This window comes from Micropterus salmoides, unplaced genomic scaffold (assembly GCF_014851395.1).
Source record: "Micropterus salmoides isolate LMB-PRFRI ecotype aquatic unplaced genomic scaffold, ASM1485139v1 Ms_hic_scaffold_6, whole genome shotgun sequence".
NCBI classification, from domain to species: domain Eukaryota; kingdom Metazoa; phylum Chordata; class Actinopteri; order Centrarchiformes; family Centrarchidae; genus Micropterus; species Micropterus salmoides.
Window position 1 is genome coordinate 32,571,639 of NW_024044348.1, and position 18,905 is coordinate 32,590,543.

The 18,905-nt window shown below is 40.5% G+C and overlaps 1 protein-coding gene across 1 annotated transcript; it reads left to right on the forward strand.

The window, feature by feature from the left end:
* The first annotated feature begins 2,128 nt into the window (after positions 1 to 2,128).
* LOC119889803 (semaphorin-7A-like) lies at positions 2,129 to 18,892 on the forward strand. Its single transcript, XM_038700631.1, has 14 exons — positions 2,129 to 2,309; positions 5,653 to 5,777; positions 5,915 to 5,959; positions 6,065 to 6,163; positions 7,248 to 7,356; positions 7,813 to 7,923; positions 8,036 to 8,178; positions 8,363 to 8,541; positions 8,851 to 8,947; positions 9,309 to 9,504; positions 10,660 to 10,775; positions 11,004 to 11,149; positions 13,678 to 13,745; positions 16,305 to 18,892. The coding sequence occupies exons 1-14, from the start codon at positions 2,207 to 2,209 to the stop codon at positions 16,679 to 16,681; spliced, it is 1,914 nt and encodes a 637-aa protein (XP_038556559.1). The 5' UTR covers positions 2,129 to 2,206; the 3' UTR covers positions 16,682 to 18,892.
* Positions 18,893 to 18,905: the final 13 nt, after the last annotated feature.

The following is an 18,905-nucleotide window of genomic DNA, read 5'->3' on the forward strand; positions in this document are numbered from 1 at the left end:
TACTGTACATACAATATTAGTCAGAACCTTTAATATATGGACTCTCAGACAGACAGGAACATATTGCAATATCTGTGAGTGGCAAAAGTATGTGAACCTTTGCTTTTAGGATCTGGTGTGAATCCCCTGTGCAGCAATAAATGCAACAAAACGTTTCCAGTAACTTTTGTTCCACTCAAGGGCATCACTTTGTGCTCAGATTAGGGGCATGATGAAACATTTGGGTCATGAGATGTGATGATGCACGAGAACAAGACAGGAAGATTTATAGCACTATTTAGATTAAATATTCGATGTGGAAATATATGTGAGGGAGGTTCTCCTTCTGGGGGTCCTCCCCCAGAAGATTTTGAGCATTAAACTGGTAATTTCTTGCATTCTGCAGACATTTTCTGCTCCAATTTATGGTGAAAATGCCTTTTTTATATGAGGAGAAACTATATTGCATTGCATGTTTCCTTACTTGTGCAAATCAACCTTTCTCAAAGCATTTTCATTTGTTAGTTAACATTTCTTGGTGCTATTCTTTTAACAAATGCTTTCAAAAAGTGACGCGGACAAAATAAGCCATTTCAAAATGTGGTGGGGACATGTCCCTAGTGAAAATGATCCCTTTGGTTCTGCTCATTGACTTGGACAAATCTTTGCCCATTCCTCTGTACAGAACAGCTTCAACTCTTGGATGTTGGTGGGTTACCTCACATGAGCTGCTCACTTTTTCATCCTTCCACAACATTTCGATCATTTTAAGGTCAGGACTTTTGACTTGGCCTTTCCAAAACATTCCCTTTATTCTTCTTTAAGGTAGGAGGGTTGATTTATTATGTCACGATATAACAGGTTATAGAGAGAAATTGAGTTTGTAACTCCCTTCTTATACATAGAAGACAATATACATTAATATAAAAGCAATTATAAAAGCGGCAGTCAGAAATAAACTATTCAATGGAGCAGTGTTGAGGATGAATTTGAGTTTAAAAGTCTGATGGCTTGGGAGAAAAGCTGCTCTGCAGTCTGGTGGTGTGGCAGCAGATACTTCTATATCTCTTCCCAGAAGGCAGCAGGGTGAATAGGCTGTGGCTGGGTGGTTACTTTCCTTTAGTATCCTTTGGGCTCTGCGTAGGCACCTCACCTCAACCATATCACTGATGCTCGAGAGATGGGTACCAATGATCTTCTGAGCAGTTTTAATTCCCCGCTGCAGAGCCCTCCGGTCCTGGGCCGTGCACATCCCATGCCAGTTAGTGATGTTTCCAGTGAGGATGCTTTCTATTGCACCTCTGTAAAAGCTGACAAGAACATGGCTTGGGAATTTGGCCTTCTTAAGCTTCCTCAACAAATACAGTCGTTTCTGAGCTTTCTTCACCAGCGTGGAGATGTGAGATGACCATGTCAGGTTCGCTGTGATACTGATTCCCAGGAACCTGAAACTGTTCCCTTGCTCCACCTCAGCACCACTGATGTGACACATGTGCATTGTCCAAAAAAACGTAACTTAAGCTAAAAGAAAAGAAGCTACTGATTATAAAATGACCCAGAAATGTGCAGCTCCAATAACTTTTTGACACAGTTTCTTTTTGGCCAAGTTTTCTGTTCTCTCCCTTTGAACATGACAAAAGAGGAGGGAAGACTAAATCATGCCTACATGTGTTGCCTCAGCAGGGATGATATTAAATGAGAAAAGTTGATCTACAGGAGAAACAAATCTGAAAGCAACACAGATGCCTGAGACCTGCACTACATTATATTAAATTATATTTATGTATTTTGAAATTATACCTGCCACCTGAATTTTGTGTTTCCTTTTACATAGATAAAAACATTTCCACCATAAATTGGTGCAGAAACTTTCACCAAAAGGCAGGAAATGTTTAAAGAGCAAAATTTCCTGGGGGAAGTCCCCCAAGACCCCCCACTCAGATATTTATTTTAAGGATCTTTTTGTCTCCTTCTCCTGAACCTAAAATCGCCTATTATAATGTCTTTTCACACGCCTAATCTGAGCCCCTATGTCCCCACCACTTTTCAACACAAAGTGACCACTTGTAAAAATATATGATTGTCTTATAGCCTAGTGTAGGCGGTTATTGTAAAACCTTATATTACCACATCCAATGAGAGACGCGACAGCCCTCTAAAGTAGTGAGTTCAGGCTTTCAGGGCTGAGAAGTAGGTAACTTCTGTCTCTGACTGGTCAGACGGAAAAATGGCTCTCTTACGCTTAACAGTATATTTATTATATTCATGCCTCAATAGTTTGACAGAAGCGAACATGGCGCATTCACCGAGGATGGTCTTCACAGACACAGGTATGAAATATTTCGATTTTTTTCTTCAACTTCGGAACATTAAATAGTTTTGACATCGCGCTGAATTTCATGTAGCCTACCTAAGAAAATACGACAAGGAAAGCGTTTTAAAATTGTGAAATACGAAGTTTTTTCCCCAGTTCATTTTAAACATAAGCTACAAAAGTAGCGCAACTACCTGGTCACACACAGGCGAGCACTAGAGTCATAACATTATAGTACAGAGTAAATAACTTTATGCCATGTGATATAATTGGAACGTAAAACATCGTTTCAAATATTACATTTATTGTAAACCTACTATTCACTGCCATCAAAGCCAGCATATGAATAGGCTACTATGGTGATATTAAAAAAAACTACCACACAGGATTTAAAAAGTAGGCCATGAAGAAGAATAAGATACAACTGACAAAAACAAGTTCAACTAATTAGAGGAAGTTGTGACTTCAACAACAATAGAAATGGCCCAGTAGCAAACACACAGAGAAATAACATTAATGATGGCTGAATTCCATTTAGCTGCTTGAGTTCCAGGGTCCTGTCACACTGTCATGGCTCATTGGGACTTAAATAGAACAAAGCCATCATCATGTCTTATCAGAATCAGAATGAGCTTTATTGCCAAGTAGTGTTTTACACATACAAGGAATATGCTTTGGTGTTAAGGTGCTACACGCAGACAGACAGCTGACATAAATAGATCAGAATAATAGAGAAAAAAATACAACTGACAATATAAAATAATAAAAATAACAATGGAACAACAACAATTTACAATTAACAACAAATATGTGCAATGTGTCAGGTTCGTGCATGATATGATATGAAGTGAAATATACATGTACGGAGACATGTATTATTTGAAAGGGGGCGGAATGTCAGTGGGGGGCCCGGGCCTTGTTCATGAGGCTAGCTGCAAACGGGAAGAAGCTGTTTTTGTGGCGAGAGGTTTCGTCATTTCGTCATTTTTCCGGGGCTTTAGCAATAATCTTCACGACGCAGGCTGTCTCGGGGGCAAAATTGTAATCAATACATTTAAATACAAATGTTGTCGGTCAGTGTCAATGTATTGACATAAAAGTCGCAGCGCAGTAGTGAGAGAATATCACGACACCTGACCGCGACACAGACACCTGTCGCTCTGTGTCCTGCTGTCTCTGTCCCCCTCGCTCTGAGACACCACTGTTTAACTGTCTCCAGGATGATTTATTCCCTCTAAAGCAGCTGTGAGCTGCACTTTATCAGAGGTGCTGAAGTGAACATTTGTGTGGAATTATGATGTTACTGCTGTCTGATCACAAGTGTTTTCAGTTTCGGTTTTCTTCCTCTGATGAAGATCAATGCGCTACAGTCGGTTCTGTGTCCGTCAGATGTCTAAACGGGGTAGCCTCATGGGTGGACTGGTAATCTGGCATATGGCTACCGGCCGACGAACCTTTAGGACCGGTGTAATTTAAATTAGCTTAGGTTTGTCATTGTTATAACTCACCTTGGTCCGTGTTAGAAAGCAGCTGTCCTCACAGAAGCTGATGTAGGACGTCACAGCCTCTGTAACGTTAAACTCATCCAGATTGTTGGTAGCAGTCCTGAAAACATCCCAGTCAGTGCAGTCCAAGCATGCCTGAAGATCCTCTACAGCTTCACTGGTCCATTTATTTGATGTCCTCACTACAGGTTTACAGAATTTCTGTCTGTAAGCAAGAATCAGGTGGACCATGACATGATCAGAGTTTCCCATTGGAGCGCGGCGTGATAGGCACTGCTAACTGTGGTGTAACAGTGATCCAAAGTGTTCCCCTCGCTGGTTGGACACTTAATTATTAGCAACAACTATGGCAAATCAAAATGTTTGCTCTGAAAAAGACCTGTCCATTTTTTTCAGAGTATTGTTGGCTAGCACATGGAAGTCTGTGCGACCATTCAAGGATATGCAGCTCCAGACCAGCACAGACCCACCGCCAAATGAGTCATGCTGGATGATGTTGCAGGCAGCATAACTTTCACCACAGCACTTCCAGACTCTTTTACGTCTGTCACATGTGGTCAATTCCCTTTGTTTTTTGAGCTGTGTACATTATCCCACGTTTCCACTTACTCTGCATTTATTTTGCTGATTAACAAACCTCAATCTGACAGTCCTCCCATTTTACCACAAGTTGTCTGTGCCTCAGTGCTTCTAAAAATGCTTACATTTGCACAATGAGGGCATCAGGCTGTGTGCCATGCATTTGAATGATGGGAGAATATAATTTCTGAATGAAATAAAGCTAGCTGCTGGCTAGCTGGCAACAACAGATCTCATCAAAACTTGTAGAAGAAAATTGACGATGATGTGGCAGGCTAACTTGGGTGAAGGCAAAGCTGACCACACACCTTTTTATAGATGGCAAAACAGGACTTTTCAAAAGACTGCGCCAAGAAGAAAACGAGTAGCATTTTAAAGTCAGTTAGTCTTTAGAGGGGCCCCTAATCTACAACTGACAAGCCCTGCTACACAGCAACGATAAACAGTTCTGACAAAGTATACTGGTTCCTTAAGACACTGCAGTCATGCTAGCAGCTCCGTAGCCACCGTGATGTTACTTGTTGGTTTGTGGACTACCGTTTTGAAGCTTTAAGTTTGGCAAATTGGCCGACGCCATCTTGGTTATTTGGAACCAGAAGTGCAGAGGATATGCATTCCTACGCCTCTATCCTAATTGATAGTGGAGGGTGACACGGGAGTGGATTTTCAATTTTGTCCAGTCCTAGAACAATGACTCCCATCCCATCCTGTTCCCAAAGAAAATGAAAAAGAGAAAATAGCGTTTATTCATATTAGAACTGAATATTTATATATAAAAACTGACCTATGATTTCTGTCCTGCCCGCTCCTGTTGACTTCTCTTTCCTGTCCTGTTCCCGTCCCATGACGATTAGTGAAATTGACTCCCATCCCAAGAGAATCCCACAGGAATCCCACTACAGGATTCCTGAAAAAATGTCAGCTTCTAATTACCATCTATGGTCACAGCCGGCAGATAACGCAAAAACAGAACAGGAATTGCTGAAGAGCTTGATCACAAGACAATCTGACAGTGAAAGTGGACCTGTGTATATGCTATATGGGGGAACTGATGAGAGGAACTGATGATGGGATTGAAAAGCCGCAGGTAAGGAGATGGGCGGGGGAAACCAGGTGAGGGCAATGCGTGATTATTGCATGGCTTCAAAGAGCGGCATGACCTGAAACAACAGGAGAGTTAGTGATAAAGCAAAAGCAGCTGAAAACAAACTAAGAGTTGGTGAATTTGTGACACCTTATTTGTCATTCTAACTATCTTGTCTTTTTTTTCTGCAGTGAAAAGTTTCCCTTTACCTGGACACCATGCACCCGTACAGATCGTTCTGGAAGAAAAGCCACACACCGTGACATCTGTTGGACACAAACACCTGATTTCATTCAACTTGCAAAATCCTCAGCAGGTAGTGAGCATTTTGGACAGTCTGGTAACTCATGCCTTAAGTAAATAACTAGAGTATACAATCAAATAGCAGATAGCATTCACTTACAGTGGTATGGAAAAAATCATGGTCCTGCAATTTTTTTCTTTTACTCACAGACTCCTGTGGAAAGAAAGGTGTTGTGGAAAGAATGCAGCAGAGAAGTGAGCAGTAAAAAAAACATTACTTAATACCAAACAGTAGAGCATTTGGTATGTTGGTCAGATCTGATTGAAATATCAACTGAAATCCTTTCTCTTGTCATTTAGCATTGTGACTATAATATCTCTGTGGTCCACAAAAGGGAAGAGGCCAACCAGGTGTTTGTGTGTGGAACCGATGGCAGGGAAACGCTGTGCTGTGACATGGTAGGACGCTGTGGAGATATACCAGATGTTACTGAGAATGGAGGGAAAATACTGTCTGTTTTGCTGTACACATTGGGAATGTCCCACTGGTGAAGATCCGTTCTTATCTGTCGGGTTACAGTGGCACATCACTGCTCAGTGGGACTAGCCACTTCCTCTTGTGTTTATTGGAAACAACCTACTGATACTGTTGCAAGACTATAAATGATGTGCAACACGAAGTTTGAACAAGTTTTGTTCAGCTGTTGTCTGTAAGAGACTATGTGTTAAAACACCAAATGCACACACTTTTCTGAACTGACCCTTCACTAAGCCACGCCCCATACGTAGCTGGCCAATCACAGCCCAATATAGGACTCTCTCTAACTGAGGTCCGACAATTTCATGGCTGCGATCCATTGACTCTCATGTAAAAAGAGTAATTTTCTAGCTTTTTCTTTGCTGTATTTTTACAAGATATGGTGAAACACTGTTCCTGGGTCACTTTCAATAGTTACAGTCGCTACCCAGAGAGGTTGAAAGGAGAAGTATGATTGATTCACTTTTCAAAACCTGAAACAAATCCAGGAAAATGTAGGCTGTGGATTGTTCCTAATGTAATGTTAGTTAGCTAACGCTAGCTAACTTGCTACAGAATGTAGCATTATATAGCCCTACTGTTCTGCTTTTTAATGGTTGTAATAGTGAATAGAGACCTACCCAGCTGTACAGAAGCAGTGTTGATCCGTAATATCGTTGTCCTCTTTCTCAGTAGTCAATAATAATACGGTGGTTCACTTTTACTCTGATTGGTAGGCTTTAGCCTCTGTCATTTTTTATTTACGTTGGTCTGACAACCTGAATACAGCCTTCAAATGCACAAACTGCAACTGCAGAACTGTCTGCTTCTTTCTGAGATCCAGGAAATGCAATAATAGACTGTGGCAGCGCCGTGATAAAAGTCAACAGTTTGTCGGACAGTAACTAAGGGGGACGTGGCTTAGCGAAGGTGTCAATTGGGTATAGTGAATCATTAAATCACATCTGTGCTGCCCATGATGGAGAACAGCGGATATACATTAAGACCTACTGTGTTTTCTTGTAGAATTTATCAGAGCAGTCACCCACATGCATTCCCTCTGAAAAACTGGGAAAAATAGAAGAAAGCATAAGGGAATTTATCATACAAGAAGGGGAACATTCTGCCCTCGTGGGTGAGTTTTTGTAAAAATTTTTTGCATCTGCTGATGAATCTCTGCTTTCTGATTCACCAGTTTTCCATAATGGCTGTAGACTTTTTAATCCTCATGGGTTAAAGTCATTCCTACTTATCCAGGGCAGGTGTTTGCTGAATCGATGCCCTTTTCAGCACTACTGTATACATGGTTTTCGTTTCTGTCTTCGCTACAACTGTTTCACTTGTGCTTCCTGCTTGTACCCACTAGCCACCCCAGACTCCCACAAGGCATCAACACCAGTACAGATACATTATGCCCCTCACACACACTTTGCTTATCAGTAAGCAGTTTTTCATACCACACATACTGTCCCTGTCAGCAGAAACTGGTGTCTGGAATATGAAAGATGAACTCACGCTTGCCGCAAACTTAAAGCATAGTGATGCTGCTATTGTACCTTAACAATTGTAATCATTTGTTCTCTCTTTGCAGAATCAGCAGGAAGTGCAGATCTCTACATCACATACTCTGGATCTAATGATTTTGTTGGCATCCACAAGTTTGGGGCAAACAAAGTTGGACCAGCAAACAATAATAATAAAGGTATTTGCATGGAGAGGTTTTCTGTAAGGACGTTTATTTTGTCAAAATGTTGTCCTCTTAAACATTCATTTATCCTTAAAGACAAATAATTACTTTGATTTTCTGTTTTTAGAGCAGCACTATGTGGGTTTGGTGGTCAGCAGACAGAAACCCAAACCCTTGCAGGACAAAGTTTATGCCTTCTATAAAGAAAAAAACAAAGAGGCGAGCCTGGACAGTGAAATGTGGCTCCCTTTTGTGACCCAGATTTGCATGGTAAGGCCTGCAGGATTAATAAATTGGGATTAAATAACTTCCACAAACATTTAGCTAGACTATATGAAAAAAATATTGACAATCCGATATGTGCACAAAGTGTAACCACATCCATTTCATATTCTAATCATTACATTAGCATTATGAAGGAATGATTGGTTCTTTGGGTGTGCGTTGCTTCTAGGCAGATACTGGTGGTCCCAAGAACAACCTGCAGTTTAGCTGGACGTCCCAGTTGAATGCAAGGCTCTTCTGTGGTGACCCCACCAGCAGACAGCACTTCTCTGAGCTGGTAGATGTGGCTACTGTGCATGCACAAGAGTGGCAGGATACCACGGTTTATGCACTCTTCAGAAATGAATGGTAGGACTCTACTTCTGATCGATGATAATGAAAAAGACCTGAGGGCCAATATTTTCCAAGTTTGACTCAAGTTGTTATGTATGCCAGTTTAACCAAATCAAGTACAAACCATCATGAGGATAAAGACGTAAAATACGACGAATGTTAGTTGACAAAATGGGCAAAACTTTGTAGACTGTCTTTCCCTATACTTTGTTTTTGCTTAGTTCAGTTCCTCTTCCTCCTAAACTCAGCTGTTAACTGACCTCACAGCAGTTTCTTGTTGCTGCAGACGTCTGCGTAGACCAGCTAACCTCTGTGTCTCTGCAGGGGGATGAGTGCTGTGTGTGTCTACACAATACGAGATATTGACAACATCTTCAGGACCTCCGCATTTAAAGGTGACTCAGAGGACAGGTCTAGAGAGGTATGCGTCTTTCTAATTGATTCAAAAATGTAAAAACTTGTCTCATCACAAAATGTTTCCTGGCATTTCTCTAGCTGCTATCTTTCAAACCATGTGCTTAAATATAGTTACAAAGTAGATGAAGTTATTAGTTATGAGTAATAAACATGACTGATGCAGTCTTCAAATCAGCATTTCAGCACATCTTGAGACATAACTTATAACATAAATTTGCCCAACCTCGGTCTGAAATCGAGGAGCCATTGTTTCTAAAATTATTATTGTAGAGTGCACATGTGCGGTGTGAGAACACAACACTTGACAGGAAAGCTTAACAGTCAGTTGGTGTGCAGCCAAAACCAAAACATGCCTATTTCTTCAGTGTGTTCAAGACAGTACAAAGATTACTGCGGATACCCTGAGGAAGATCAAGAAGACTTTGGAGATGGAGAAATGGATCAGCCCTGTGGGCAACTCCGGCCCACTTCTCTTTAATTACCACAGCTACACTCGTATCTACGCCCATACTTCCCAGAACAAGAGCAATGATCACCCCCCGGTCCTGTTTCTGTCACTAAGTGAGTAATACAGTAAAACTAATTAGGGAAGTTGATACTAAGAATAGGCCTGGTTTATATTTATATTTGTGTACATTTAAGAGTGATTACATACACGGGTTCCTTTTTTAAAAATAGGTTGTTGTACTGGGTGAAAAAATTTGAACAACCTATTTTTGAGCAGCAGCACTGACGGCTAGTATAGAGTATCTGTTGGGCGGGGGATATGGGGGGGGGGGGGGGGGGGGTGTAATGAGGTGTGTGTGGTACAAGTTAGCTGGAATTTAACACACAAAAGCAAATGTGAAACTCTTCTTGGAATAGTTGCCACTCTATTCTGTGGACTAGATTCAGTGTGGCTTGGCCAAATTCGCGTAATTTGCCTCACAGCCCAGTGCTGTTCCCAGGGGCTCGTGCCTAACTCTTTGTTGGAAATTAAATGCTCCACCAGTCAAGTTACAATACTGACGTCTTCGGTGGTATCAAAAATTCACACCCACTAGAGAACATCAGCAGAGGAGGTGCTATGACTGCATAGAAATATATAAAAATCTATTTTGTTTCTTTTTGGTAATTACAGTACAGAGTAACACAAACACCAAGGTGGTACAGTATATATTAGCACAAATTAACTTTAATTTCAACATTTGAAAGGCTGAGGGTAGGTTTTGAAAAGTCTAACTATGGCTTTAAAAGTGGAAAATAGGATGTGAAAGTTTAAACCAAATCTGGCTTGCTAAAGCTGACTTTGACCTTTGTATATTTAATGTGAGATGCTGTCGACAATCAACCCACTACAAGAATTAAAAGCAAGTCATAGAGCCGCTCAGTACGTGTACTAAAGACTGGTGTACAATGACACAAACTGGCAACGTCTAAACCTGTAGGTCTTTGCCAAATAAGGAAGAGGAAGCTCCTAAAGAAGAACTTCAGCCTTTTTCATACTTTTTAATCATCATTCTCTTGACATGAATAGTATTTACTGGAGGCCAGGTTCACACAAGTTTCTCAACAGATGTTGTAATTTTTTTAATTAAGCATTTAGTCATCGTAGTCTTTGATCGAAGAGTTATATGAGGTGATGCAACATGAGATATGAGTGTGGGTTGGTTTGGATTGTGTGGTTTGTTTAGACAGGTTTATTTTAGTCATCCTTCCTCCTGTTTCTTTAAACAGATAATGGAGGGGTTCATAAGGTGACGCAGAATAAAACCTCCACCTTTGTCAACGCTGAGTATCGACCTTTCAACCACACGACCCACATCCTCAGCATCATCCTTCACCCCTCCTCTGTGAGTAATGCTGGCAACACCATAGCACAACTATTCTCCTCTCCATGACCCAAGAGTGGGAGTATGGTAGACTTTTAGTCATATGACAATATTGGTTATAGTGAAAGTGTTGTGCTTCCTGAAGAAGATGAAGTTTGAACTTTTTTACAAGGATAGTTTTGTTTTTAATGAAAAGGTCAGCAATGGCCCTGTACCATTCAAAACCATCTGTAATGTGTATCATCGCAGAGGAATCTGTATGTGAACTCCAGAAGTGAACTTGTGCAACTGGATGTGGCAAACTGTGCCCAGTATGGAGACAACTGTGAGCAGTGTGTATTAGCCAGAGATCCCTACTGCGGCTGGAACAGCATCAGCTGCACCCTTGCAACAACGTAAGACCACATTTAATCTAAATATCTAAACATAAACTTTCATTTCACATCCAAACATCACATGTAGTGCTTAGCTTAAAGATGCTCCGTGGAGCTTTCATGTGAACCAACAAAGGCTTTTTACATTGACTGTTTGTCACCAAAAAACACTTACAAAAACTTCCATCTTAAATAGTTCCTAGTTTACACGCACACTGCTACATTTCTTATCACATTACCACTGCTCATTTTTGATCAGTGGAATAGCATGAAACCAGTGGCAGAAATGTATTTTGCGTCGCCCATCTACTCGTGTATTGCACTACTACTGGCCAAAAACCCCACAGGATACCTTTTTTAATTAATTCATACACATGTATTCAAGCTAATCTGCTTAATGGTGTACTGTGTGAGCTTGCTACATCTCACTACAAACTGCACCTGCTAAAGAGTCTTCATTTCCAGTATGAAGCAACTGTGATGACAGTGTTAATCATTTTTACAAATTATCTCAACACTCAACCAGTACGCAACGCCAGTTATCGTACAGAACAGTTGCTGTGCTTGCAGACTTTATTTTGTACACATTACCAACCTTTTGAGAAGCACCACTTTAGTACCAGAAGTCTTTTAACAACACTACAACACATATTCCACTGCTGTCCGTTGTTTTTGTTTGTCAGCACAGTATCAAGTAAAGACTGTGGTTTATTCTTTCATTGGTCTAAGCAAGATGGCATCAGTGTTTATAAGCCATTACCATTATTACCATCATTACCATTTGGATGATATTTTAAATGATGTTACATTTTGCATTACTGGGTCTGATTTTTATTTTGTTAATCCATTATTTGGCAGAAAAAATGAGTGAATACTGAGGAGTGGATTATGATTATGCTGCAGGAGTGGTTTTCATGGGTACATAACATTTGCAGCATCAAGAGTGTAGAAATATATGTAGATCTTTTCCAAGCTTCATTGTTATTATGTGCAATTGAAACACCAAAACTTCAAAATGCAAGAGCTACTTACATGTCTGACTTTATTACTGCCCGAAACGAATGATCACTTCAGAGCCATGATTTCACTTCACACTCCACAGTTAGATTTAAAGAAATGAAACACAAGGGATTTGACAATACAAAGACTATAGGAAAGTAATAAACTGAGGTGTTTGTGTGGCGGCAGTTTAAATGGTAGTGGACTGCGCTTATAAAGCACCTTTCAACCACTCAAACATCTTTGCACTACGTGTCACATTTACATAGTCAGTGGCCATCAGGAAACTAACATTCACACTAAGTGCCCAAAGACACCTAAACATGCAGACTGGGGGAGCTCGGGATTGAACCACTAACCTTCTGATAAGTGGTCCACCCACTTCTTTCTGAGTCACATCCTCAGTGTGCATTGCATCAAGTTCTCGTGCAAAGCTTTCAGCATTTTGTTGGTTTAGTAGGGCACAGAGCAAATAGCTGTCATGAGGTCTGTCAGCTGAACAACAGTCAGCTGACTTTTTGACTGTGGTAAGTGAGTACAACATCATCTGTTTCTCATTATAATAAATGTAACAGACTTTTTTTCACATTAAAGAAATTTTTATCTATCAGTTAGTAAGTCAGTAAGTATAAAAAAAACCCTGTTCTCTCTAAAAATAAACCCTCATACTGTGACGATAAAAGCTGTATTTGTTTGACCAATCCATCCTGATCTTGTACGTACATGGACTGGTCGCTCTTTATACTACGTGACCTGACGTTCGCTTGGAAAAGTCAGTACAGACTAAATGGGGTGAAGTGATGCGAAAGGCCAAAAAGGCATTGATAACACATGCAATGACTGATAAGAGGCCTGGCGGAGATCTGCACTCTGAGTGCATTATTATTATTACATTCTCACTTTACACATACAGTTTTAGTCTAGCTGGCAAAGAGTGATCACAAGTTGACCTGACACTAACTTTACTTTTAAACCTGACAGACTGTGTTCTCTGTAAACAGGAAGGACGAATTAGAATATATCAACTTATCTCAATATGTGGTTGGTGCGTAGGTGGTTAAACTTTGGCACCTATATACAGACACATTCCTACCCTGCCACCCCCTTCACACTCATTTATTTCCCCCCTAAAGCAACGCACACCTTCTGTGATGTTGTCGATTACTTTGATACTTGAGCTCACTTGTTCATGTACAGGTAATGCATCATAAAAATTACGCATGCATCCTGCTTGCCCACATACGGACAAGCTGACTAAGAAATGAAAGTGGAGGTGTGTCTATTCTTACTCTGAGTAATAGTCTGACTGGCAGTTCCCTAATGTGTGGCTTGAGTGAAGACTGGTATACTGGTGTGGATATTTGTGGAATCTAGAGAACCCCCCAAACTTCAAACTAAATATGGGAATAAGGGGGGGAATATGGGAAGCACCGAGTCAAGTTCTCTGCAATAACATCAGTTTAAATATCAGTAGGCCTATATGTAGTTTTTCTAACACTCATCTTCAGTGTAACAGATTTTCTAACTCCGATACTCCTTTCCTTTCACAGTAACACACTGCAGGATGTGGCCCAAGGGAACCATACCATCTGCCTATCTGTGTCAAGTCAGCAGCCTGGTATGTAGATGTTTATTGCATTAAAAAGCCCAGTCTGTAGCCTATTGTCTGAGACCAATATATTTTAGGTGTTTTCACATAGCCAGCTGTGAAGTTTGACATACTTTTAAAGAAGTTTATCTGTTCCTGTGTTTTGTGGTTTAACACAGACACTATGTGCTAATTTCATGCAAATCCAAGGTCAAAACAAGTTTGCCTTAAATCTGAACTGCATCGAAACTACAGCCTAGCTGGATACAGGATACATGGGGGTGGGGGGGGAGTAACTGAAATTTAAGTGTGTGTGCCTAACATGTGATTCAAAGGAACACAACACATCAGATGGTCACATGTAATTTGTGTAATTCTGAAAGTTCTCTCATTTCTTCTTAGCTAATTATAAAATGTTTGCTTGCCATTTGTAGTTTACATTTCAATTATTATATTGAAATTGATGTTTAAATGAGTAGTTGGACATTTTAACGCTTTCTTTCTGAGAGTAGCACATTCATGACTCTACGCTAAGTAATGTGTTAAGCTACCCCCCCAGCTGCCGGTTAGCTTAGTTTAGCATGAAGACTGGAAACAGCTGGGCAAATGTCAAACTACTTCTCTAAAGTTACTTTAATATAATTTATGATAATTGCCTGCATGAAAATCTAAGCGCTGTGCCTATGTAGTTTGATTGGAACCCCTCCCTTCTTAATACTATAGTAATCAGTCCAAATGCATATACGAAACCCTGGATCAACATCTGAACACACAAATCTGTAGTGATTATAAGAGTTATCAATAATGAATTGTTTATGACATTTGAGAAGTCTATCAAATCTGACATTTATTATTGTTGTCTGCACAATCTGAAACCCCAGCATATTTCAGCCTTTTTCTCTCTCTAAACTGTACACTTACTGAGTAACATTAGACACACACACAGTTTGCCAGGAGAGAGAGCAATGTTAAATATAGTTTATCAAAGAACCTCACATCCTGCAGCACAGCTACTTCTTTTCTCAAACTGAGGGCAATATCCTTCCTTATTAGTGAGCTACATGTTAACGGTCTGCTGGGGCTGATAAGCTGTTTTATTTTCTATTTTACACGTACATTGTGAACACTAAGGTCGTTGCTTGGCAATCAGACCGTTGAGTGTGATCACATAAATTGTGAGCTTTGGCTTTATATTGCAAACAATTCTCAACAACATTTCTTAAATTGTACAATGTATGCCCAGCTTTATTTTATAGCTGCTGTTACTAAACTTCCAAAAATGTCTTCATGGGTGCTGCCTTGTGGCTGTACTCTGTTCACTGATCCCTTTTTTGGGGAAAAAAAAAAAAGCTTATGTGTATTTAAAACATGGGTGGACTACTTTAGTAACAATTCTCTATGTGTACCGATCAAACTGTCTTCTTAAAAGTACAATATTTGAGATCTGGGCAGCATTTTAGTTTAAAACATTATTATTGATTCTCCTTATTAAACAAAATACAACCGTACACCTTCTGAATTCAAATATCTCTCTTTCATCAAACTACTTGCCTTGTTGGCATGGTCATGTTAGGCAAACACTCTGCAAATGAAACATTTAACTACATTTACACGCAAACCATGTTGGTAATAACTAAATGCAGACAGGACTTTACATATTACTGCCTCAATAGCTCAGTGAGTACATTAAGTCAGTAACATTGTCCCGTTTAGGAGTGGTGTGTGTGTGTGTGTGTGTGTGTGTGTGTGTGTGTGTGTGTGTATGTGTGTGCGCTGTGCTTGGGTCACTGTAAGGACACGGGTAAATCATCATCTTCACCCAACACAGCCACCTTTATCCCCACATCAATAGCTAAGCTCTTTAGGCACAAACACACTAATTCATGTTCACCTACAGTGTTTGTGCTGAAGCTGTCCCGTTACACACGGTAATTTCTCTGCAGCTTCTCTCAGGAATCATGATTTACACGGTCTTCATGTTTTTGTCTTGAAAGTAGCAGCCCCTGAGATTACATCCACTACGTCACATCTTTTTATCAGGCATATTCAATATTGCCTGTCTTTGTGTGCCTGTTAAGTGAGGCTGATTCGAACTCTTAACTTCCTATGTTGCCAAATGCTTCACACGATATGGGAAACTTCCAAACAAAGGACATGGCTATTTAGATGTGTCTGAAGTAGCCTTGCTCTGCATTCTATGTGGTTTTGGCTTAGTCATGCCCCTGCCACAATGAATGCTGCCCTTGACATCTGATCTGTGGTACAGTATTGTGCTGCAGTTTTAATTTACGAGCCTTACCTGTCTTTCAGAAGGAAAAAATATTGCTGAATTCTTACCTCATCTTTCAGTTGTTTTAGTCGCCTGACTATATTACAAAAAAACATATCTAATGGCTAAGTGAAAGGGGTGGTTTGGCCATCCACCCCTTTCACTTAGCCATTAGATATGTTTTTTTGCTTGGACCCAAGTGATTCAACATCCTTTCCAAGAGTCTTGCCAAACAAGCCTGGTTAAATAAAGATTGAATAAATAAAACAAAATAACATATGTATTATAGTTAAACAAACTTACTTGTGTTCTTTTCCCAGTGCGTAGCCCAGATACACATGCAGACGAGGCCAAGGGAAGCATCAAACTTCGCTCTCAGTCCAAGTACTTCCTCGAGTGCCCGGTGTCGTCCCATCACGCCCAGTACACCTGGCATCACCTTAAAAGCTCCCCAAACAGTGAAAGCTCCACATCATGCAACTTAATGGAGGAGCGGTGCCTTCATCTGATAGACAGCATGGGTCCCGAGCAGGTGGGAACATACAAATGTGTGTCGGAGGAGATGGGCTACAGCAGAGTCCTGGCACAGTACCAAATACAACTGGAGAACAGGGCGGGGGTGCATTCATCCTGCCCACTGGTCTGGGTTTGCCTAATGGCTGTTCTGATCAAGAGTTGTCTTGTTAGTCTCGAGTAAATAACATGATACGAATACAACTGTGATAAACTCCTGTCTGTAGTCATACAGTAGCTAGGAGTGCAGCATTAATTAATTAATGCTTTTATTAAAATTGCTAGAATTTCTATATTTCATAATTAGTTCTAGCCTTCAAATGTACTGCTCAAAAAATGAAGGGAACACATAATCATCACAGTATAACATCATGTAAATTAAACTTCAGGGATATTATCTGTTCAGTTAGGAAGTATAAGCAATTTTGAATCAGTGTCACCTGTTTTGGTGCAAATGAAAGTGACAACATGTGGACTGGAGAGGCAACAGGCAATGGCCACAGACAGTCCTCTCCTTATACTTCCTGACTGATTATTCTCTAGTTTTGCCAGTGTCCTTGTCACTACTGGTAGCATGAGGCGGGACCTGCAGCCCATTCAGGTTGCACAGGTAGTCCAGCTCCTCGAGAATGGCCATAGTGTTGTCGCAAGAAGGTTTGCTGTGTCTCCCAGCACGGTCTGAAGAGTACGGAGGAGATACCATGAGACAGGCCATTACACTAGGAGAGCTGGACAGGGCTGAAGAAGGGCATCAACTCGGCAGCAGGACCAATATATGCTCATTTGTGCGAGGAGGAACAGGAAGAGCAGAACCCTACAAAATGGCCTCCAGCGAGCTACTGGTGTTCATGTTTCTGACCAAACTGACAGACTCCAGATCCTCTAGTGCTCACAGCCTAGCACCGTGACACTAGACTGACATTCGCCAGAGAACACAAGAGTTGGCAGATCCACCCCCCCAGGTTCACACTGAGCACATGTGACAGATGTAAAAGAGTCTGGAGATGCCATGTTTGAACGTTATGCTGCAACAATACCCTGACTGCTGTTAGGTACCGGGATGAAATCCTGAGAGCCATTGTCAGACCGTGTGCTGGTGCAGTGGGCCATAGCAGTAGCGTGCCCTGATCCAGGTCTGGTCTCACCATCTGCCATCTCATCAGAAGCATGCCCAGACGTTGTCAGGAGTGCATCCAGGCACGTGGGGACCATACTCACTACTGAGTCACATTATGAGTTGCCGTGATTTCGTTTTTTTTTTACCTGTATTCCACCCTCAATCGGTTGGTGGTTTTGGTTTCCACTGACACGTGATTTTGTTCAGTGAATCATACAATGTACAGTAAAGATTTTGAACGGTTTTGTTCATCAAGATCTGATGTCTGATTTAAGTGTTCCCTTGGTTTTTTATTTTATTTTTATGAGCAGTGTAGAAAATACATGTTGAAATGCTCCTCTTACAGTATTTCTGAATCCTTTACTGCACTTGACGTTTTGCGCAGAATGTAAACAATAATGATGCAATATTTTGTAATGTAAGTTAAACTTTTTGATTATGTTAATAATAATTCCGTTCGCATACCAATTTCAATATAAAGCGTGTGGAGCCAGTCAGATTTATTAAGATGTCCATGGTTGTCTTGGAAACCAGAAACATGATAAAACTTGGTTTACTTTGTTATATGTCATACAACTTATGTCTCCTCTGCTACTATCTTTGTAGTAAGAAATACATGTAGAGTTGTAACTTGGGAAACTGGTTTAAAAAAAAATGAACTGTTAATGCTTTTATTTATTTATTGTTGAAAGATTATATTTCAGAAAACCAGATGCTGGTGCTGCATGCAGGAAACCTGTGGTGGGTGTATTGAAACCACTTTTATGTAGATTAAGAGGAAAAAAACTTGAGTCTTACAATATTTGTAGTAGTATGATTTTGAAATACAACCTGTAAGTGTCTTGCATCCGTTGCCGTTAATGTGAAATTCTGTCTGAATGGAGGGGACATTTTCTTAGCAGTACTTTCCTCTCTTGCATCCTACCTCAGACTTGCTTGACAGCCTTTGCGTTACAACAGACTGAGCCATATTTCCTAATGTTTGAGCTTATATGAACAGAGCCATAATTAAATTCCTTCCACCAGTATTTTCAGGAAATCTTAGCACTTTAAATCTTGGATGAAGATACATGTAATACTTAATGATATAGTTGTACACAATCTTTAACATGTTGTATCTCGGAGTCACTGTTTTGTGTAAATCACATCAGGCGTCTTTGCACTTGATGGCTAGTAATTGCAAGTAAAGACAAATAAGGTGATTTGTGCCTTATTGTCCCTCAGGGTAATGAATACAATAAAAATTGGCATCGCTCATCGCTGTATACCGGAGGTATACCTTGTCTATGTG

Coding starts and splice junctions, on each gene's coding strand:
- LOC119889803 (XM_038700631.1), top strand. CDS start 2,207: ATGGCTCTCTTACGCTTAACAGTATATTTATTATATTCATGCCTCAAT. Junction 5,960..6,064: donor GGAAAGAATGCAGCAGAGAA/GTGAGCAGTAAA, acceptor CTTGTCATTTAG/CATTGTGACTATAATATCTC. Junction 10,776..11,003: donor TCATCCTTCACCCCTCCTCT/GTGAGTAATGCT, acceptor GTATCATCGCAG/AGGAATCTGTATGTGAACTC.